At 43.2% G+C, this 24352-nt stretch overlaps 1 protein-coding gene across 1 annotated transcript in view; it reads right to left on the minus strand.

The window, feature by feature from the left end:
- Positions 1-12054: 12054 nt before the first annotated feature.
- Positions 12055-24352, minus strand: part of mycn (MYCN proto-oncogene, bHLH transcription factor) — a 48235-nt gene continuing 35937 nt past the window's right edge. Inside the window, exons 4-5 of the mRNA XM_078541402.1 lie at positions 16383-17371; positions 12055-13381 (exon numbers count right to left, since the gene is read on the minus strand). Coding sequence (XP_078397528.1) covers positions 12741-13381; positions 16383-17371 — 1630 coding nt within the window. The 3' untranslated portion in view covers positions 12055-12740. The remainder of the gene's footprint in view (positions 13382-16382; positions 17372-24352) is intronic.

Genomic DNA, 24352 nt, shown 5'->3' on the forward strand with positions numbered 1-24352 from the left:
CCATGTTCTGAGATGTGTCCTTCTACCTTGGGCCCTAGACATGGGACTTGATTAGTAGACAGACTGTGGACGCACTCTGGTATCTGCTTAACACTTGTTTATTAGAACTACGTCTAAACAGGTTGCAGAATAGGCACAAAAATAAAAATAAAAATAGCTGGAAAAACTCAGCTGGTCTGACAGCATCTGCGGAGAGGAATACGGTTAATGTTTCAAGTCCATATGACTCTTCACCAGTTCTGATGATGAGTCATACGGACTCGAAACGTTAACTGTGTTCCTCCCCGCAGATGCTGTCAGACCTGCTGAGTTTTTCCAGCTATTTTTATTTTTGTTTCAGATTTCCAGCATCCGCAGTATTTTGCTTTTATTTTACAGAATAGGCACGTTGCTCCTAGACATGATTCCAACCTCTCTCAAGAGAGAGTCTGACACATGACTAACTGATGTCAGTCGTTCATCATCATCTACATCATAGATTAGCATATCCATCTGTTAACTCTTTATGCTACAACACTCTCCTGTCCCTGACCATTGACCAACTCTTAAGTTCTACTCAACCAAAAGGGTGTGACTACCTCCTGGAACAAAGCATCCAGGTAACTCTCCCGTCACTGATGCCCCGCAGTGTCTGCAGCTCAAACTCCAGCTTAGTAACTGTGAGAAAATACATAGGCCTGGATTTTTCCTATGTTGGGTGGACTGGGCAGGAGCGGGCGGGGGTAGGCGTGGAGCCGATTGCCACCCACGATTGGCTACATACCACCATTCTACCCGGGCGGGCCAATTAAGGCGGGGGGGGGGGAGGAGGGAGATCCGGGGCTGCGCTCTCTCACGCACATGTGCGAAAGAGCGCAGCAATCTCCCTGAGGCACGGAGCTGCTTCAGGAGGATTGAATGGTCTTGAAAATAATTAAAGAATCAATTGAAAAATTTATTGAAACATGTCCCCTCATATGACTGTAAATGTGGGAAAATGTATTTATTTATTTTTTAAAAGTTTCAGGAAACCTCATCCCACCCGTGGATGAAGTTTCCTGAAAAACGTGAAGACGGCTTGGGCTTTTTGCCTGCCTGCCAACCTTAAGGTTGGACGGGCAGCATTCTCAAGTACTTTAATTAATCCCTTACTGGCCGTAATAGGCACTTAACATTTCGGCGGACGCGCAGCCGATTCCACCACGCATCCGCTGAACGAAATATCACAATGACGCCAGATGACGTCAGGATGCATGCCCGATGACATTGCATGTCATTTTAAGCATCGGTGTGTCGGGCCCACACCCGTATGTTGACAGGAAGATTCTGTGCATAATCTATATTGGGAAAACTGTAACCCTTTAGATGGGTACATATTTCTCAGAAAGTTGATTTGAAGACAAGATACTCTGCAGGTGTTAAGAAGGATGGTTGAAGCTGGTTTTGAGGTTTTTCTAAGTAATTATGTATGTGCAGACCCTCCTGCAGTTTTTCATCTTAAAAGTAAGTGCCTGCTTGCTGTAGAATTAGAATTCTCTTGACTGTGTGGAAAAGTCTTTCCCTTTTTTGCATTTGAATGCAGCACTCGTTGCATCATATCGATGTCTCTGCTGAGTCCTTATCAACCACAAGAACATCATACCCTGCATTTTCTCAAATACCATCCATTCCTACTTTTTAACCTGTAACTACCATTGTCCACACATTCTGAAAGAAATTCTCCAGACAAAAGTCAAGGAAGGCGGAGTAAATGTATTTCCGTACTCTTTGTCACATGTACATCAATTTTGTGGTTTCTTTTCCCGATGTTTCCCTTTACTGTGTGACCCTTTCTAATGTTAACTTATGACTTTCTCCAGGTGACTGCTCTATGGAAGGAGTTAGTGTGGTGGCTGCCCCTTGGGTCTCAGTGCAAAATGCCTGGGACTGAAGTATTCCTGTACATCCTCATGCTAGGCCCTGAAATGGTCCCGCAACTTCTTATACAGTGATTGTGCTGCCTAAATGACATCTTCTAACATTTGTTCAGCACCAGAGAGAGTAGGAATGAAATTAGGATTCAGAGAAGAATCAAGTGGGGTGTGAAACAGGCTGCCAATTTACTATTATCAGCAACTTGCATTTATATATTGCTTTTAATGTAGGGGAACATCCCGAGGTGCTTCACAGGAGTGTGATCAAACAAAAATTGACACTAAACCAAAAAAGGAGACTTTAGTGTGGGTGACCAAAAGCTTTGCCAACGAGTGAGTTTTTACTGAGTGTCTTGAAGAAGGAAGAGAGAGATGGTAAGGTGGAGAGATTTAGAAGGGGATTCCAGAGCTTAGGGCCTAGGTGGCTGAACGCAGAATTACCAATGATGGAGCAAAGAAACTGCGGGATGCACAGAGACCAATGTTGCAGTAACACAGTTTTAGCAGTGCTTTGGGACTGTTGGAGGTTACAGAGATAGGGAAGGACAAGGCTATGGAGGGATTTGATCATGTGGAAAGTAAGGTTCTTCAGACAGCCATGAGATAAATGGCCAGATAGTCTGGATTTAGAGTTGTTGATTGAGGGATGAATGTTAGCTCGGACACTGGGAGAACTCCCCTGCACTTCTCCAAGTGCTGCCATGGGATTGTTTAATTAAGCTGTGATAGTAAAACAGAAGGCACAGATTCAAACTTAGGACAGGTGCCAGGAAGCTGTTCAAACAAAGAGACATTAACACATGGGATGGACTTCTTGATAGCGTGATGAAGGCAAAATCCCAACAATTTTTTAAAGAAACTACTGAATGTTGTGGCTAAACTTTGTTTGCGTGGAACTAAGATTGGCTGACTGACCTTCCTTATCAGTTTCTATCCTATGATGTTAGGATTCAGATAACTTTTTAAGCTTCTCAATAGGTTTAAAATGGATGGAGTTCCAGCTTTTATTCTCCTTACCTTGTGGATAACTTGCTGTTTACTGAATTAAAGTTGAAAAATGTCCTGGACATAACTAAGGTGGTGCTTAAAACTGTACATTCTCAGGGGCAATTAGGAATGGGCAATAAATGCTGGCTTTGCTATATCCCATGAATAAAAAAAATAAAAAGTTGCTTCTTTTTATTATATAATATAAAATATAGCATTATTAAATTATTTAATAGTATAATACTGAATTATATAGGATATAGCTGGAATTCCAAATAACAAGCAGCCTACTTAGTGAGGTGTGCAGAAGAAACTATACATCAGGAGGCAGTAAGTGGTGATGATCAAAGCTCAAGGCTATAGCACAAATGAACAATAGTTAGAAACAATATCACAGGTGCACAATATATTTTTCTTGATGTATTTAAATTAAAATGTCAGTAAATGGCATTACCTTACAGATTATTATGAACCCTTTAAGAACTAAAATTACTCAAACAACTAATTTTTAGTATCCATAATAAACAATAAATCTGCCATGTTACCTTAAAAAAGGTATCAAATGTTTCTTTTTGCAGGTGTGCTTTGAATAATACACTAAATTTGATTTGTGAAACAGGTTTAGTAAATGTTGCCAATACACGATCATTATGCTCAAAGGGTTAATCAGGAAAGTTTACATTTCGGCTCTGAGAAACCTATTTCAAAAGGCTCTGCTTCAGTGTAAGTAACTATTGCTATTTTAAAGAAGGTTATTTCAATCTACTCTTCAAGCCAAAAAAATAAGCTGAACATATATGCTTGTATGATCTGTATTCTGTATGTGAAAGAATGTAACTGAAAAGATTTTCACATAAGATGTAAAAAACATAATACCTTGTTATCCATATTTCTGGTTTAATTGTTGAATTTTCTCAGAATCCTCAGCAATGCCAGAGCAATGACTGTTCTCTGAGGCTTCAGACTGTGCCGGATGACCCTCCAGAATGGGCCGGGGCAAGTTACAGAAGGAGCCATGTGGCCGATGTTGGTAAACATTATCCTCGTGCTCCTTTTATTAACATGGTCTGGCGTGGCACCAGCTACAGCAGAGTGTGATTATCTTGCCGATCACGTGTATGAACACAAACAGACAGGCGACTGACTGAGGGAAGTGAGCCAATTCCTGTCCTGCAGCAGCAGCTGCCATTACCAAGGTGACGGAGCCTAACAATGTGCTAGCAAACTGCGGCGAGAGCAGCTCATTGTTTTCACAAACCCTTAGGTTATGTGTTTTTAACTTTAAAAAGAATAAATATGTGTTCCCTTCTTGTCATACTTCCAAGGCTTTATTTCTTCAATTTTAAAAATAAATTCCACACAACAATTTGGAATCTTTGTTGCAAACAAGATAAGGAAACAATGTTGTTTTGCATTTTCTTTTGATAAACGCCATTGTATTGTTCTGTTGGAAGATCTGATTAAAGCTGCTAAATTTAACCCATCTGCAGTTATATTTCTTAATTTATAATGGAATTCCGTCGGCAACATTTGCAAAATCAGGGGCTTAACAGCTAATTAGTTATACTGTTGATATTTCACAAATATCTGGCACAAAGTAAGGTGATCCCAGTAATTTAGAAAAGCAGAATAGATCACAGACCCACTACCAATTATGACTAAAGAAGATTAAAAAGGGGGCTGGCTATTTCGTAATTTTAAAAGAAAATGAAGAGAAATGCCACGTATCATGACAGCGTGACGTGAAAACAGTGTATTGTGATGCATCATGTCAAGTGTTTCCAAACAAACAAATAAAAGGTTTGCCAAACAGTTTTTCATTAAGTTGTTGCCTCTTTAAAAATGCAGTAACCTGCACTCATCAGATAATTAAACACCTGTCACACAGAGCGGTAGGAGTTGAAAGTATTTACAGCAGCAAACAGTGCAGTGTTTAAGTGTTGGTGCTAGCCTGATCTTGGCAGTGTTAACGTAAGTGAGACAGCCTCCAACAGGTCAGCTTACATTGGTTTTGCTTTGTACTGGCGACAGGTGGGAAGCCTATCTTTTTCTACTTCTTTAAACTTTGGTAGAACATCAAGCTACTATTACTGCTAATTCAAAAGAACTGGCTGTCTTATCAGCTCTTTTCACTGAATAGGAACCAGCAGTAGACTAGTAAATCCCACACTCTGCACGTTTTTCGGTGAGCAGGTAACATGGTGCGTGGGCAGCAGAGGTGGCAATTCCCCCTGCTGCTCAGATGATGCCAATGATGCACAGGCACCGGTAGTGAGCAGTAGTCTCTTTCCACGGAATGAGGCCAAGGATGGTGAGGCAAAGTGCTGAAGGTAGTGAAGGATAAACCTTATTACGTAAATCATTTTCCTGATCTGCCTCTCCTATTTTCATGCTGATAGGTTATAAGAAGCACATCCATAGAAAACATGTCTTTGTCCTTGGAACAGAGGATATTAGCATTGGGCTACCATTCACACAGCATCACTTCAAAACCTTTATGTTTTATTATTTAATGCCAAGGACAGCAAAAACAAACCCCCTTTTTATGCTCATTTCAGGGCATGGCTGTTTTTGGATAAAGACCCCCAGACCCAATCCTCTCCCTGTCCCCTGCAAAAGGAAGCTCTTGCCTTGTACTTGACTCCAGTATGGGTTATCATAGTGCATCTTAAATCCTCTGATCTAAGGAGCCTAGATACGAGATCTAAGGCCCACTTTTTCTGAAGGCTTCTTCAGCTGAATTCATGTCCAGCGGTCCAAGAAGAAAATGAGGCTTGGAGGTCTGCATATGCCCCTCCCCACTCACTTGCATGGGGTGAACCTGCTTATCCCTCATGTAATATTCTGCTATCTCAACTTTTTGTCACTATCAGCACCTTTTTGAATTAAATAAAAATCTACAATTAAAAGTCTGATGATGAAATGAAACCATTGCTGATTGTTGTAAAAACCCATCTGGTTCACTAATGCCCTTTAGGAAAGGAAATCTGCTGTCCTTACCTGGTCTGGCCTACATGTGACTCCAGGCCCACAGCAATGTGGTTGACTCTTAAATGCCCTCCGAACAAGGGCAATTAGGGATGGGCAATAAATGCTGGCCTAGCCAGTGATGCCCACATCCCATGAACAAAAAAATTAACACTCCTTGTCTTCTATCCATGACATCTTTGTCAAATCTCTCCTTAGCCCCCACCTACCCCTGACCTTCTATTTTGCTCCACCCTCTCTTAAACAGTATAAATTTCTATCTCTCTTTAGCCCTGAAGAAGAGTCATATTGGACTCAAAACATTAACTCTGTTTCTCTCTCCACAGATGCTGCCAGACCTGCTGGGTTTTTCCAGCATTTTCTGTTTTTATTTCAGATTTCCAGCATCCACAGCATTTTGCTTTTATTTATACTGCTTATCCCTACTGTGGATGCAACTATATCAGTCCCCACAGGAAATTTCAGGGCACAAGAAGGTATGGATACCTGGCATAACAAGCCTTTACCCCTTTCTCATTCTGTTTTCTGCTGGGATCTGAGACATTTTCAGGCATGCTGTAGCAATACATCAACCCTTAGTCAGAATTGCACTGAAGCTGGTTTTATACTGGAGCTGTTTTAGTTCAGATTCCAGGAGCCAGTTCGCAGGCTCCCTGGACTCATACTGCTAGCTTTTTTAATCTAGCAGTATGCTGTGGATCCAGTATTCCATAGGATAAGGAACCAGCCTCAACAGTGGAAATACCAGAACCAGGCTAACAGATGTAGGAATCCTAGGATCCAAACCAAAACAACACCAGCATACAAACAACTTAAGAGCAACAACTGCTTTGTGGGACCTTGTTGTTTCTTGCCTCAATATAAACAAAAGTTCTTTAAATTGTGGGCAAGGTCATTTGTGTCTTTAGCAACTTTCTGTCTCCGAACCATCTGCTGTTAAGGTACTTTAAACTCACGAACAGCATTCTTCCTTTAACACCATTTGTCCTGCCATCTGCTGTTATTGGGGCCCGTAAAAAAAAAGGAAGTTGCCCCGGGAGATAGTATCTCTGTGTTGCGTAAATGTCGTAATAGCTCAGACAGACAAAACTTCTCAAATTCTTTGCTAACAGTGACTCCTTGAAGTCAGTGGTGTTGTAGAAGGATGCTTGGATATCAGCATCTTGTAATATAATTCATCTGAAACCCTCAGATCAGTTATAGGACTGCTGTAGTTGTGCACGGTGACCAAGTACACCAGCTCCAAGTAAAACCCCAGAACTGACTCAAAACACATTCAAAACTAAACACAGGTGAATGGACAATGAGCAGGAATCCGAGCCTCTTTTTTTTTTCCCCTACGCCAAGCAATGTTGAGGCTAATTGTAGTCCCCCAACATATCGAGAGACATCAACGGGGACCATAGATGGACCTTCTTGATCTATACCAACTTGCCCCCGAGTTTGTGTGCATATTAGATGCACGACTTCACGTTAATGGCACTACAAAACCTTCAGAAGCAGTTCACCATAAGATGAACTTGAAGATGATTTTAAATAAATTTTCCTTACTAGCAGACAGGAGATATTTGAGAAGCAGTTATTTTGGATGGAATCTTCCCAGGTCTGGGAGAGGTAGCTTTGGGGGCAATGGGGAGGGGTGGTGTGGTGGGGGAGGAGAAGGAGGAGAGGTTACAAGGAAAACTACAAAAATTGCCATCAGGTCGCTAAACTGACCTGTTGCCACCACCTTCTGTCTTTCCCAGGGGCAAGTTGGTAGTGAAGTCCGAAAGCCTTGTGGCTGAGGTGGGAAGTACTTATGAAGGTAACTAAAAGCCATTTTGTGCATGGATTCCCCCTTTGCTAACAGCCCAGCGGTCTCAAGTTGTGGTCCTAACCAGTAGGCCGGAAAGGGATGTGCACAGTGGAAAGAACTTTCTCAATGAAACCGACAAGCTGGGAAGGTTATGCTCAGGTACACTGAAGAGCTCTAGCCATGGCCAGGTGAGGGGCCTGCTGTTCAAAGCACTTCTTCCCTCAGAATGCTTTTACTGGTTGACGGTTGATTGCCACCTTCTTGGAAGGTTCTTCACCTGTCCAGCACTTCACACCTTCAGCTGGGCTTCCCTGCTGCCAGCATTTCCCCACAGCATGGGAGCAGCTTATACAAATCCACCCTCCATCTCCACTTCGGGTCATGCAGAGGGACTTGCCAACATCAACACCCCCAAAGGCAGCAGCAACAATTTGTATTTATATAGCGCCTTAAATGCAATGAAATGTTCCAAGTTGCTTCACAGCAGCATTATAAAACAAAGTATGACACTGAGCCAGGTAATGTGATATTAGGTCAGATGACCAAATGTTTAGTCAAAGAGGTAACTTTTAAAGAGCGTCTTAATGGAGAAAAGTGAGGTAGAGAGGCAGAGAGATGTAGGAAGGGCATTCCAGAGCTTGGGGCAGAGGCAACTGGAGGCTCGACCACCAATAGTGCAGCAGTTAAAAATTGAGGGTGCACAAAGAGGCTAGAATTAGAGGACTGCAGACATCTTGGAGGGTTGTGGGGCTGGAGGGGATTACAGAGATCGGGAAGGCAAAACCATGGAGGGATTAGGAAACAAGGATCAGAATTTTAAAATAAAAACATTGCTTGACTTGGAGCCAGTGGGGATCAGCGTGCACAGGGGCGATAGGCGGACAGGACTTGCTGCGAATTAAGACACGGACAGCAGAGTTTTTGGATGATCTCAAGGTTACGGAGGGTAGAATGTGGGTGACCAGCCGGGAGGATATTTGAATAATATAGACTAGAGGTAACAAAGGCATGAATGAGGGTTTCAGCAGCAGATGAGCTGAGGCAGGGGCGAAGTCGAATGATGTTACAGAGGTGGAAATAAGCGGTTTTAGTGATGGCACTAATGAGGTCAGAAGCTCATCTTGGGGTCACGTGGCTTAACCTCAGGTTGTTACCAGGGAGGGGGATGAAATCAGTAGCTAGGGAGCAGAGCAGGAACCAAACCAGCAGTGGCACCTTCTGCCTTTTCCTCAACCGCATCCCCCTCCACAGGGCAGAGGGAATGGACACCAAGATCCAGCTGGAAGGAGACGAGACCCTGCATTGAGCAGGGTCTCCAGGCAGAGAATCAGCTCCGTATACCTGGCTGAGTACCATAGAAACATAGAAAGTTTGCATCACAGAAAGAGGCCTCTTGGCCCTTAGTGTCTGCACCGGCCGGGAAATGAGCTACCCAGCCTAATCCCACTTTCCAGCATTTGGTTTGTAGCCCTGGAGATGATGGCACTTCAGGTGCATGTCCAGACACCTTTTAAATGAGGGTTTCTGCCTCTACTACCCTTTCAAGGCAGTGAGTTCCAGACCCCAAATCCCGATTTTTCCTCGCCTTCCTCTAATCCTACTACCAATCACTTTAAATCTATGCTTCCTAGTTACTGACCTCTCTGCTAAATAGGTCTTTTCCACCCACTCTATCCAGGCCCCTCACAATTTTGTACATCTTAATCAAATATCCCCTCGGCCTCCTCTGTTCCAAGGAGAACAATCCCAGCCTATCCAATCTTTCCTCATAGCTGCAATTTTCCAGTCCTGGCAACATCCTCATATATCTCCTCTGTGCCCTCTCTAGTGCAATTACATCCTTCCCAGGTGCCAGCAGTGCCTCGGGAGGTTCAGACTCTCATGGCAGGTCACTGCTGACATCCGCCGCCTCCTGGAACAAGACCTCCTTCCCAGTGGACCAGGAGGGCACATATTGCCAATAATCAACAAGATGGTAATCACTGGAGGCCCACATCCCTCTTGGCCTCTTGCCAGTCTGTGTGCTCTCTTTTCTTGCAGAGAGAGAAAATCAGCAAGGTTTGAGTGCTCATTAATGGCTTGTGTGCAGAGGAGGGAGAACGCCATTTACGCAGGGTGACAGTGAAGCGTGGGTACAAGCGAGCAATAGGATGACAGTGAGTGTGAGTCCTGACTGTTCAGATAGGAATGTCAGGTGCCTGGATAGAGAATAATGAACGGAGCAGCAAGGTGCGTTGGCCTTATTAGTGCTATGCAGCAGAACGTTGGGCAAGTTGAAGTGTGTAGATTGGCACCTGAGATTGTTATGTCCTCCTAATGTCTTGGATCCTCTGCACTGTCTTCAGGGTTGGAGGGGCACACAGCTGCTGCTGACTTCCTCAGTCACTTCCGTCCATACCTGCTTGGTTGGAGGGGTTGTTCACCCTTCTCCTCCTTTGGAGCTCACCTCAATGCAGCCACCCAGCCGGAGATCCGCGTAAGAGTGGGCGATCCAGGTCTCCTCTCCAATTGTGTGGGCATTGCAGCATCAAAAATGCAAGTGCTGATGAGCTTTTCTGAAACATGTCATGGTCCTTTATAAAGAAATCCTTCCTCCGAAAAAATGGCTGTCATTCCACCTGTCCCCTGGTCAGGGTGCCCCAAGGCTGGCTCGTCATTGACTGGCTCTGGCAAAGATCAGCCAAGTTACCCACTGATCTGGAGGTCACATTTGGGATATGAAAACGGTCCCACGTTTCACCAAACGCATTAAGATTCTGCCCACAGGCTCAGTGCCCAGATGAGTGAGTTGAAGGTTTTTTATCATGTGTTCAAAACTTAAGTCATTTCACAGGCAACTGTGACTTCCTATAATATTTGGTCAATGAGGGAGACAAGTCAATATTGCATATTTTTGTGGCCAATTATGTAATCTTAACAGCAAACAGGAGGAAAGACCATCAACCTAATTGCTCCTGTTTGATTCGTTAAAGACTTCTAGCTACAGGTTTTCTCAAGAGCAAACGTTAGATGCTGATTTGCAGGTTTGTGTCAACTTTTCCTTTTGCTCCCCTTTCCACTTCTCCTAAGGTTGTTGTCTCAGGCTGGGTTCAAGCCCTCCAATACATTGTTCAGTCATCGTGTGTGAGCCTTGGCAGCAAGTGTCATATCTATTTGATTCTGGGAGGCATCACAGGCAAGCCCCATCCTATCTTTCCCTAAAATGCATATATGTGTATGTTTTCCACAATGATCGGGAGCAGGAAACCAGGCAGATTTTTCATGAGTTGTGGTATCATTCTGTCTTACACCAGCTAACTCGATGACTGTAGGAAATCATACTGAGGACACACATGGGCTGTATGGTTATTTAAAAGTTAATATCAGGTGATAAGCTGTAATACTATAGGGCATAATCTTACACAGGTTGTGTGAAATAAAGGGTACATTACGGTAGTTGTGCACAATCCTAATCTAAAGCAGCCTGATGAATGCTGTAGAGTTCCTCCTCATGCCAGTTCTAATTTGCTCTTGCGATTTGCATGTGTCTGCTTTTCAGGAAGTGCAAGATAGTTACTGAAAATGAGCGTTAGCATTAGTCCATTCAAAACTTGTGCAACTATTGATATAAAGCAGGAAATGCAATAAATTCAACTTCCTTAAAATGACTGTGGTCAAACAGAAAAACACTTTCACTATAAGTCATAAGCAATAGATTATAGGGATGTTTAAGAGCAGCCATTTAGCACCCTTCCCCCAATCCATTTATGCCAATGTACCATAATAATTGCTACTATTATACACATTTGTGATCAATAACAACTGCACTAATGACCTGAGCCCTGATAACAATGTTTTCACACAAATTGGCTGGCTGGTGCATGGTTCAGTGAGTACAAGTTGCTGTAAAAGATTTGCTTTTCTCCGAAATGCAAGCAGGTAATTTATAGCTCAATTTGGAGTCTCTTAAACATCTCTGATCTCGTACTCTGGCCAAGAGATAGGGAAATCAAATATGTTCACAACCATAATACATGCCTATCCAATTTTTTTTAAAACTTTGCTTCCTAAAGCACACTCTTCCTGACATAGTCTCATTCTGCCAAACAAGTAAAATTTTCAAGCACAGGCAGCATTCACAAATTAGGTGTGGCAGGCACTCTTCCCAGCTCTTGATTGCATTCTCACTCATTCCACCAATTTGGAGTAGATGCCAATGTCATTTTCAAATACTGCACATACCAGAGGTTGATCAATCACTTCCAGTAATGAAATCTTTCACACAACTAAACAGAAGAGCATTGACACAAAAGACTTGTTTTGGATGACAAATAGAATTGTACAATTAGTTTGTCAAAATCACCAAATGTATTTTGGAGGTACTTCAGCTTCAAACACCATCACAAGAGGTAGTTAGTTTCATAGGATTTATTTTCATAAACTTGAGGTATTTCAAAAGTGCTATAAGTTGCAGCACTATATGTACATCATGAAAAACACATAACTCAGCCAATTACCCAGTTCTATGAACCCAACAGCAACACAAACAGAGAGAGGCTAGGTAAAGGCATATATAGTAATTTCTGTACAAAAGAAATTTTAGTCAAAAAAGTGATAAAGTAATATCTACTCAAACCTTTCACAACTCATTTTCATACGAAAATATAGGTATCAAATTTAGTCATGTATCAGCATCACACTAAGGATACAGGCAGTGTAAGAATTAGTACAGTACATAACAAGGATTAACAAGAAGTCTTTATAGGAAAATTTCATGCTCCTCAAACGTTGAGGTATTATTCTGTATAAAATTCCAGTCCAAAAAACGGCAGCATAGGCTGTGGCTTATTTTTCTTAACCCAGACGATCACATGAAAAAGGCGATTGTTAAACTGGTATTTACATAGGTTTTGAAATAGGCAATCATTAAGCCCTCTCAAAAATGATCTCCATTCACACACATATGTACCTCTAAGGCTTTAGAGGTATTTTGTCCATGTTTAAATGCGGCTGGATTGAAAACCAGAAAAAAATTCCGAAACATTCTTGACGTCTAAAATGTGCAAAAGTGGCATTCAACCAGTTGGGGCAGCCTTAACCTAGCGAGTCCTTATTTCCTCCAGTCTCTTTACCAGCAGCTGTTGCTTGGCTTTCAATTTCTCCTTTTCCGACAACAGTTTCTGCTCTTCTGACTGGAGAGCCCGCACGTATTCAGTGGCCTTTTTCAGAATGATGACTTTTGCCGCCTTGTCGTTTTTCACAAGTTCTGGTATTTGGTCCCGTAAGGTAAGAAAGCTGGAGCGCAGGTCGTTCCGCCGCTGGCGCTCGAGAATGTTGTGAGTGCGCCGCCGCTCATTGTCTTCGGAGTCAGATCCACGGGGGCTCACGCTCTTGGATCTAGAAGGCGCCACTTGCTTGTTGGCGAGGCGCGCTGGCTCGCTTTTCACTTTCTTCAGAGGCGGCATCTCATCGCACTCTGTGTAGGGCGACGGTGCAGCATAGTTGTGCTGCTGGTGTATCGGGGCACACCTTTTCAGCAGAGAGGCATTGTGGTTCTTCGACGATCCGCAGCTCAAGTTGTGGGGGCGCACAGTCACAGTCAGGGTGGTCACGTGCTTGTTGGATGACGACCGCCGTTTCTCAACTGTCACCACATCAATTTCTTCCTCTTCCTCCTCCTCTTCTTCCTCTTCCTCATCTTCTTCCTCCTCCTCTTCTTCATCATCCTCCTCATCCTCCTCTGTAAACACATGAAAGCAGAAAAAGTCAGAAACAGAACAGTTCAGTGTCCCGACAACACTGCAGGAAAACAACACAGGTAAGATAACAAAGTGAAGCCTTAGGAAAACATATATAGAAGCTCAATATGATAAAAATGGCACAGAAGGGAAGCCCCTTTTAATCAAGAATATAGGGCCTGTCCATGTAATGAGGAAAAGGCAATCAACTATTGGCAGATTACAAATGCCACAATCAGAGCTTCTCTTTCCTATAACTGTCGGTGACCAATACTTTCTCCTCTGCATAACTGGTGGGATTCCATCACACACAGGAAGTGCACTACAACACAATCTCACACAGCTATAAAACTTGGGAGCATTTATCCAGTTAGAAAAATAGGATTTTTTTCGTTCAAATATTGAAAGACAGAAAATGTAATTTTTATGAGGGGAAGAAATTGACAGGAATGAAAGGAAAATAAAGAATATTTATTAATTACACCTATAACTCCAACTCTTCCCCAACTTCTGCTTTTGCTTTGGAAAGCTTCATAACATTTAGAAACTTTTAAAATCAATATATATATAAAAAACAATTTTATATACGCAATTAGATCTAGGAACTGTTGTTTCAGTTGTGTATTCTGTGAAAGAATTTCTGTCATTGCAGTCAAATAGTCTGCTATTTAAGATAGAAGGCCGTGACTGAACTGTCTGTAAAAACACAGCAACATGAAGGAGGAACATGGGGATCAACACAGATCAAAACCATTGTATTAACACATTAATCATCATTGCTGATTCACATTCCACATCCCGTACAGCAATAAAGAGATCTGCCTCGAACAATTACTGCAGGAACCAGAGGCTAATTCATGATCTTGCTCTGGATGACAGGACAAAGCACTTTCATTTCCTAGAGCCAAGTATTCAGTAGACAGCTGTTGGGAAGAAGCACTGGACAAGCCAGAGCTGTCAGAAAGCTGTAAGCAGAAGCATGTGTAGTTTTGCCCTAGTGCATCAGCAATACTCACCATAATCATTTTAATGGGCTATTTGTTAAAAAATAATAAACTCCACTAACAGTAGATCATGAAGTTCAAGGACATATAAAAGCAGGCCCATTTATTTTTTTTTATCATTCCATAATGTGAGCCAATTTTGCCGGCTGGCAAACCACTAATATAAACAACTATTACTAAACATAGAAAGCCTGCAATCATTCCTATCCTGCAACATAAATAGATTTGGGCTTTCTCTAATAAATAATTAATATAGATTAGGGATATCCAAACTGCATATACAGCCCTTGAGCCAGGACCATCTGGCCCTTGAAGTCCAAGCAGTTCAGCTTTATTTCTGCTTTTATTTCTTGATCGCTGATTTGAATTTGAATTGTGTGGGCCTTTAGGTTTGGAAATGCTAAGTGTTTTTGCTTCATTGCTGGATGAATCCTAAATCAGAACACGAAGATCAGTTAATATCAGCAACTTTTAAACAGATGCAAATTAATTAAACTTTTTCACACATGATGTCTGTGAGGCTACATGATACACACTTACTTAACCACAAAGGTTTCAGGACCACAAATACAGATTGTTAATTAATGATTAGAAGGTGGCATAGGAGAACATTCTCATTGTTCTTAGTGATGCACCAGTTTTCCGAGATAAGCTTCTAGGAAAAGGCAATGCCTGTGGACTTGCTATAGGGTGGCCCCCTCCTATCTACCCTTCACTTTTCTTTAAATCTGCTACTACTTTCAAATGCTAAATCCCCAGGTTAAGTAAAACTCTCAGGGGTTACGTTTGCTGATTGCATGTTTATGGAGCTTCAGAATTTCAAAGCCATGCTGTGGAATTCCAAGAACTCCATTCCTCATCGCCTTCTGAGATTACTCTTGATTAATGGGGCTATCTCAGTACAAAGGTGCCCAGGTTCTGCAACTATCACATCTGGCAGCTTTTCTCTGCAGCAATCAATAGCCAAGGGCACATTTATTCAAAGGACAATCTCCAGGAAGGAAATACTTTACATATTTATATTAAAAAAAAAACAAAAGCGTCTTTTCCCACCAACTCGGTGTTGAAATGAAATCATTAATCAAAAAAATTAACCTGAAGGAAAACGTTGCTGCATTTGCTCCCAGAAAAGGCGAACACATCGTTTTCATTTTGAACAGCAGTAATAAAAAAAAAATTGATGATTAAATGTGTCTTGGACCAAAGATAACTGAGGCATACTGCCGCCTGCTGGGCAGCTGTCAGGTCACTCTCTCAATTTTTAATTCCAAGTCTGGTCATCCAAAACTGATTCATGTGTCGACTCCACAGCACTTTGAGGTACCCCCCCCCACCCACCACCCCTAATTCAGACAGGCTGATGATGAAATTAACACAAGAAGGTGGCAGCTGAAACCAGTGGCACCACTTAATGGATCCGTATTCATTAACATTTCTGCCATTTAATTACACTGGTGGATTAAAGCCTTTGTCATCTGCAGTCCTGCTGGATTCCCTGTGCTCTCCCCTCCCTCCCTCCAAAAGAGAGAGAGAGAGAGAGAGTCACCAGCTGACAGGGTGGGCAGTATAGTATGTGTGTGGGGAGTAGCAGCGGTAATAACAAGACTAGTACCTTGTTTTGAGAACTGGGGTGGCGGGGCGAGGAGAAAGACGTTTATTTTTGTACTGCAGAGCCTGCCAGCGCTGGTGTCTCTGCATGAGATATTAGGTCAGGAATAGAACCCAAGTGGATTTTAAAAATTGCATTGGGTGTTTGTGCGGAAATACCGCAGTCTACAGTCCAGCTGCAGTTCGCAAACATTGCATTAGATAAGTTTCCGTTAAAAGCAAGTCAAACATTTTACACATCAAGTGGCACAGGGCAATGTTGCTCTTTCCCATTTGCCATGAAGATCTGGCACCAGGTTTAAGCCCCACAAGTGCAATGCAGAAAGAAGACGGGTGGGGTGGGCTTCCCGAGCCCGGGGGAGAGGGGAGGGGTGTGTTCATGGACACTTACCGGAGTCACTGGGGGTCTCGTTGCCGGAGCTGCCGAGCGACGCGGCGCTGTCGGCGGCCGCCCCGCCGCGGGAGGAAGCCGCATCTTGGTTCAGCGGGAAGGGGAAGACGACGGCCGGGTCCACGCACTGGGTGGCGGGGTGGCGGAGCTCGCTGTGGCCGGGGTGTCTGCTGCTGCTGCTGGAGCTGGAGCCCTCTGCACCCAGGGCGGTGCATCTGCTGCTGATGCCGGTCGGGGTGGCGGTGCTGCCGCCGCTGCTGCTGCTGGTGTCCCCTGCAGGGCAGCAGGAGCCCGGAGCAGCAGCAGCAGCAGCAACATGAGCCCCGGAGCCCGGGGCTGCAGCCTTGCCCTGCTGGACCTGAGCCTGAGCCGCGCTCAGCTTCTCGCTCACCACCTTCTCCAGCTTCTCCCGGGCCGAGAAGCCGCTCCACATGCAGTCCTGCAGGATGATGGCGTTCAGGTGACTCCGGCCGCCGATCCCCTCGCTGATCATCATCATCCCCCCGCCACCGCCACCACCACCGCCGCCAGAGGAGGAGCCGGAGCCACCACCACCACCGGCAGAGCCGCTACCACCGGAGGAGGAGGAGGAGGAGCAGCAGCAGCACAAACCCCCGCCGGGCTCATCCCCGACCCCGTCCCCGTCTAGCAGCAGCAGCTCAGACACCCAGTCCTCGCCCTCCCCGCCTCGGCACCTGCCCGCCCGGCTAGGGGACAGCGGTGGGGTGGGCAACAGCTCGAACTTCTTCCAGATGTCCTCGCTGGGTGGGTAGAAATCCGCCTCGGGGCCGTAGTCGTCCGGGTAGAAGTAGGGCTGGTAGGAGTCGTACTCCAGGTCGTAGTTCTTGCAGAGAGGGGGGCGGGTGGAGGAGGTGGAGGAGGAGCAGGCAGAGGAGGAGGAGGAGGTGGAGGGGGTAGAAGTGGAGCTGCAGCCGGCCGATGAGGAGCTGCAGGATGACATGATCCCAGGCATCTCCTTTTTTATTGTTCTTTTTGCCAGAAAAAAGTGTGAACAGGAAAAGATCTGGAATGGGGAGAGGGAGAGAGAGGGAGACAGAGAAAAATAAAACAATAAGTCAACAATGAGCCAAGGCAAAGCAAATCATAACAATCGCCCTAAGAAAAGTCAACATGGAAATCGCCCCCTCTTACATTAAGTGCTCCTCATCATCAACGCCAGACAATGTTTCCAAATCGCAGGGGGGGGGTGGGGAGGGTGGAAAGAAGCAAAATAAAAACAAAAACACTTCACCGGCAAGGAAAACGCCCCCCTCCCCCCTCGCCTTGGCTTTTGAAAACAATTAACAATTGCAAACCCCCAAATGCAACCAGAGATTTGAAAAAAAAAATAAAAGGAGTGGGTTTCTCATTTTGAATGTGGAAGGTGGAATTTCGCACCGTATGTACAAGGGCAGAGTGGTGCCGCAGGGGTCGGTCTGTCTGTGCCTTCTCTCTCTGTATTGATGAGCTCACCGAGCTGACTATGACTTGCAAGCCTTTTTAACAATAGGCGCTGCCGGTGCTGGGATTTTAACAAGCGCCGCTCCCGAGGTGGGATTAACGCCTCTTTTTTTTTTGTGTTTTGCGATAGCAACACCTACTTGACGGCCAGACTGTCCCCCCCCCTCCACCCACCCACCGACAGCAAAGGGGCAGTTGGAAGAAATCGAATCATCATTGTTAACATCGAAAAAAAATGCACGTATCCACCCACCCCCCCCAAAATCGAAAGATCGACTCGTTTAGGATTTAAAGCCCAATTCGGTGCAGGGTAAATCTGCAGATTCCTCCAAGGGGGGGGCGAGTTAGGATCGCTGCTGCAGGAAATGCTTTGACCTACATTTTCTTGCATTGCTCATGAATGCAAAGAGGAGTAATCCAGTTTCCATTCAAGTATGTGCATATAAACACACACACACACATTAAAATCTACTACACACAGCCTTTTATCATACCGAGAGCAGAAAGAAATCCTACCTTTCACCGCGTTTCCAGAAAAAAATCCAAACGCTCCACCGCGAATCTGAAATCTATTGGGGACGCTGCTAGAACAGATCCAGCTGTCAAGAGCCTTCGCATTAGACGCTGACCATTCCCTCGGAGCAGACAGAGAAGTCTGTCAATGTAACTTGGATGGCAGTGCTGGATATTATTATCCGGAAAAAAAAAACTGGAAGGACCCCCCGAAAAAAAAAAGCAACTGTGCCAACCCCTTCATTTACATAAGGGAGGAGCCGCGATTTGGCGCGAAAATAATTGGTATCGTTATTACCCAAATCTATGGACAATGCACACTGCAAGGCTGTGCAGTCCGGGGGGTTTCGTCGAACCCTGCGACGTTCATAAATTTGCATTAATGCAGTTAGTTCGGATCACCGAAAGGTACATTTTATCCCTCTCCCGTACGGTTTTGTTTGGCGGAGAGGCGGAATCGTGCGCTGTGGGTTCAAGGAAGGCTTGACTCTGTCAATCACTCTGATTTACAACAGGAACAGCTCCAAGGGAATACCGCACCGAGCTCAAAGGGAAGTTATTAATCACGCAGACAGAGAGTGGGATGGGTGGGTGGGTGGGGGGTTGTTGGAGGGGAGGAACTAATTACAGATGCAAAGTAGAAGGTTGCAACGTGAAATTGTTGCAAATAAGAAATACGATTGGTAAAACAGGAATCTGGAATCGAACCGTGCGCAGTCGAGGGTGTTTTAGCCCTTTGCGGGGAAAGCTGAGCCCAGACATAGCGCAGCGGCGCGACATCTAGTGGATACGTGCATTGGATACATTCGGCATAAAAGAACAGCATGTTCTATCCGCCCAGCCCTTCAATCGGCTTCGTAACAAAACCCACCTTGAAAAAGGGGGGAAAAGAGTTACATGTTACATTAACCAATATATATATAAAAAAAAAAATACCCCTGCAAAATTCTGCTTTTTAACCAGGCAGATAGAACCCACAAGACGTTTTAATAGTCTGTACGATCGCAGACAGTTTAAAAAAAAATAAGACTTGTTGGTTTATTTCATTAACACCGAGAATGAAATACAGTTGTTACATTTGGAGGAGAATCGTATCTTTGAGTGACAGCTGCTGAGAGACGTTTCAATGGAAATGACCGTATGAGGGGCGGGTGACCATCATTTAAGATGATTGTTTTAAGAGGAACGACTTTTCAATGCAGCCTTTCACGACCTCAGAGCTTTACTGTCTCTTTTTGTTTTTGACTGCTGTAAATGAGGGCACAGCGACCTCACAGCAAATTTCTCCAATGCATTTATTTGTACTGGGATACTTACTGCATTCTAAATTTCATAAGTACTGGTGATTTTTTTTCTTTTTGCGGGGGTGTGGTTACTTTCGCTTTCTTGAGCAAATTAGGCTGCTACAGCTTTTATATTGATGATTCTCATGCCAGTTTGGCACAAAAGCGAAATGCAGTTCAGGAGTTAAAATTGCCGACCTGGCTTCGGAATGCATTGAAGCTCAGGTGTGTGCGAACTGCAGGTTAACTTCAAGCCAGCCGGTATTCAGAGCAGAACAGTGGAAGCCATGATACGAGGTTATATCAGGTGCTCTGAAATCAGTGGCCAACACCTGAGAGGTGTTTTCCTAAGGGCATTCGCGCTATCACTATGTACTGGCACTGCTGTTATAGTGGAAAGGTGATCTGTAGTTTAGTGTGGGACTAACCTGACACCAGAGCAAACCGAAGCACCCTGCTTCACTTTGGAGCCAGTTCAGATTTTGACACCTGATTTACATTCCAACAGTTTGGTGTAAGTGCGAAGTTGAAACCACGTCCCATCAATGCACATCCCTCATTTTAATCGCCCTATCACTGTGTGGCCCTAGGCGCTCGACTCTGGAATTCCGCCCCCCAAGTCTATCCGCTTCGCTTCTCCTTAAGACCTACTTTCTTGACCAGGTTTTTGGTCGCCTGTCCCACTATCTCCTTATGTGACTTGGTGCCAAATTTTGTTTGTTAACAGTCCCGTGAAATACTTTCGCTATATTAAAGGCACTATGTGGATGCAAGTTGTTGTTGCACACTTCATTTACTGCTGGGACATGATTATGGTTATCTCCGCTTTTGCTGCAAAATTTTACCGCTTGGTATGGTATGTAATTTAGTTAGGGTATGTGCACCAACATTCGGGCATATAGCAACACATCAGCACAAATTCACAAAGGTGGGAATCGTTTTTAAATTGCCAAACCTAGTTGAGCAGAAGGACAGTATAATGGTCAATCCAGTGGTTTGGCACATGTTCATCTCAGGTGTGTTGTACATGTTGTATGACAGCTGCCTTACTGAAAACAATCAAGATGTCACCATGAAAAAAAAAGCTGGCAACATTTTGAATTTGTTTATGAATGTGTGAAACAATGAGGTAGGTTGAGGTAAAATGCATCATGGTGGGAAGTTATACTATTAAAACGATGCATTGTTCTCATTACTTTTCAATCTTCCCAAAAATGTTTGCTACCTTTCACAAAGATAAGGTCCTTTAAAATGGCTTGATTGTCCTTTACTTTGTTCTTGAATGTGTATTCTTATAAGAATTTTATTTTAGATAGGGCTAGGTTGAAAGAGCAGGGGAGTGGCACTAATTGGTTGCTCATTCAATGCACGGTGCAGCAAATGACCTCTTCTGTGCTGTAAGTTTCTTGGTCGGTATTAAAGTGGTATAACATCCAACAATTTTATTGCACAAATGACACAGTAAAACATGTAAACTGATTTTAGTCCTAAAATATGATCATGATTTGAAGAGGGGGATGTATTTTGGCAGTTCAATTCCCCCCCAGATCATCATTCAAACAGAACCCGACAAAAATTCGACTTTGGCCAAATTTTGACATACTTCCTTCCGGCAAGATGAATGAAATGCCACTTTTTCTTATCGCTAATATTCTTGTCAATTAGGCATATTGAGAACTGCATGTGCCAGAATGCCAGTCTGCCTAATCTACTGAAAACAAGAAAGATGCAGACATATATAAGTGTTTCAACTGGGCTGTAATGATAATCCAATTCTGATGAGAAGCATGCTTTGGCAACATTCATATTATCATAATCTAACCTCTATCAGTCTGGGTTCAAATCAGCTTGGAAGCTGTAAACTAAAAAGATTTCTGCAAATTCACTGTCTGTATCTGCCATTACTTAAAGAAATAAAGACTTGCATTTGTATAGCACCTTTCATGACCAATGAATGACCCGCACTTTACAACCAGTGTAGTGCTTTTGAAGTGTGGACTCTTGTAATATGTAGGAAATGCAGCAGCCAAAATGCGCATAGCAAGTTCCCACAAACAGCAATGTGATAATGACCAGAGTATCTGTTTTTGTGATGTTAATTGAGAGATGACTATTGGCCAGGATACTGGGGATAACACCTCTGCCCTTCTTTAAAATAGTGCCATGGGATCTTTGAATATCAAAAGTGTTTAAATGTCGTTTTATTTCAAATGTTGTATTTACTTTTTAGCCATTTTTAGGTTTCCTTGCAGTCTGCAATTTCTTACCTAGGAAGTCGAACAAGCTGCTCATGGTCTCTGCCAGTCCAGGTTTATAGCTGGATATTAGAAGGTGGCGTGAGGAAGACACATGCTGGTTCTTACTTTGATTTTGTCCTTTTTTCTCTAGAGAAACAGCATGTCTTCATTCAGCAGCTCCTCCTGATGGCCCAAAATAGTACATGTGAACCATTGTCCTACTGCTCCATGACTCACCAGTAGGCTGTTGTTTTTGTTTCTGTCTCACATATGTATTGTCTGAATTTTTCTCTGTACACCAGAAACTATATTTGCTGATATTCAGGACAGGATGTTTTGGTAATGTTTTGCAGTTGAAATACTTTGCAATACTAGTCATTAATCAGTTTCATTGCTTTATGCACTAAACATTACCAAATGCCAAAGTTTGTCTTTTGGCTATTTTATTCTGGCTTCCTGCTGTTTTCTGTTCAACAGTTCGGGCCACAGTTTGTCCATACCCATTATTAACACTGCTGCCTCGTCAGGCACCAGAGGACACAGTTCAACTGGATAGAACTACTCAATATCCATATCTTTATCTTCATTCTGATGGCAAAGCTTTTTCTAACCACCTGAGGTGTTTTGTTTGAATAACTTGTGCAATGTAAACATTTTAAACGTGCTGAATGTAGGATATCTGCAAACAATCAGATAAGGAGAATTTTCATTCTGGTATCTAGACAGCAAAAGGTGTATCTGATCCTTGGCTTCTCAAGTGAGAGATGATTAACCAGTAAATTATGAGAGGTGTATATTTGTTTAGGTAAGAGGTAGCTGCATAGAACACTTGTCACCCTTGTTGCTGGACATTTTCTCCTGAACCATATTATCTCCATCTCTGCCATCTCATCTTAAATCTTAAAGTTATAGAGTTGCCAATTTAAGCCTAGCAACAAAACCATTAGGTAGACACCGAAAATTAGAAAGAAAAACTACACTCAATGTTCCCCTTCATAGGAATGTCAGATTCTCCTATCAAGTCAATTTTTCACAGCAGGTGAAGTCACAGTGTATTATATTTCACAAACTATTCAGACCAGCATTAATAACATTTTTCGAAGTGCTTGTACTATTGTCTTTGGTAGCTGGAAGGGACATCTCCGGTGTAAGTGATACCTAACCACATGAACATAACCATACATCAATCTCTCACTTCTCAGTCACATGCACAGAATCGTCTACCTTCAGAAGGCAGTTAAGGTCACAATGCAAATAAAATAGAAGTGGCAAAGCATATATTGATTACTAATGCACTGGATGCAGTATCAACATGAGCCAAGGGCCTATGATATCACACTTCCATAATTAACCATTAAAAGTAATAGTGAAGCATGTTGTAAGTGATTGATTTTGTAAGACCCTTTAGGCTGAATATATAATTTTTCATATTTCTAACATCTAATATAAACATTGAGGTATTCAATGTGGGTCAATATTCTGTAATCTAATTTTCTTGTTAAATTTGTTTTTATAAGTGTAGAGGTAAAGATTCTGGCAAAGCCAGGTTTATCAACAGAGAAGGTCATGATGTGTCAGTAGAGAAATTGCATCATCATATTCAAAAGCCACATTGAAAATTCTGCGCAGCTGTTGTTACATTATATACTGCATCAGAAGTGCACCTTGACTTCTGACATGCTGGTGTAGCACCAGAGGTTCTTAACTTGGCTCTTCTTGGTTATTCCATGAATGAAGCCTTGCTTGTCCAAACATTTGTTAAATAATCCTCAGTGTACCAAGAATTATGCTGAAAACCAATTTAAGATTGCCAGTCGGACTCGCAGTGTGGTGCATTTGCATGTACTGGAAGCTACATATATTAATACACAGAGCCCTGTTCTTTGCAGACAGAAAGAACATGTACACACATTGTGCCTGTTTCAGCTAAACAAAATAAGTGACAGCCATTCGCTGGTTCATTCCTCAGGACAATGACTTGACCAATCAGAGTCAAGCTGCATGGTTTCAATTTCAAACAATGCTTGGGAGTTAACTGTCAGTCACCATTAGCTGGTGCATTCTCCATGGCAATGCCCCTACCAATCAGTCCACTTGCGAACCAATCAACACTCTCTTCTCATACAGTATAAATTGTTGTTCCATTTACATTTAATATTCCTGTGAATTGTCCTGATGAGTGCAAGATGAAAAGCTTCAACAAGAATGTCTCCTTTTTCAGCAATACTTAAGTTCTGTACTACCAAATAACTATTTGTATAGCTGAGACAGAGGTACAACAAAGACCAAATTTGGGACATCAGCAACATAGTTTGGCTTACAGGTAAGTTAAGAACAAGTGAGCTATCTATCCATTTTCTCCAAGTGTGTATTAAGCCTAAGGTTGTGCCAGTTTTCATTTCCAAACGTATCGATAATATTAAAGTGAGACACAGTCCCACGATCGAGCGAGATGAGATTGAACAGATTGATAATA

Source organism: Cetorhinus maximus, chromosome 5 (genome assembly GCF_964194155.1).
Source record: "Cetorhinus maximus chromosome 5, sCetMax3.hap1.1, whole genome shotgun sequence".
In the NCBI taxonomy this organism is placed as follows: Eukaryota; Metazoa; Chordata; class Chondrichthyes; order Lamniformes; family Cetorhinidae; genus Cetorhinus; species Cetorhinus maximus.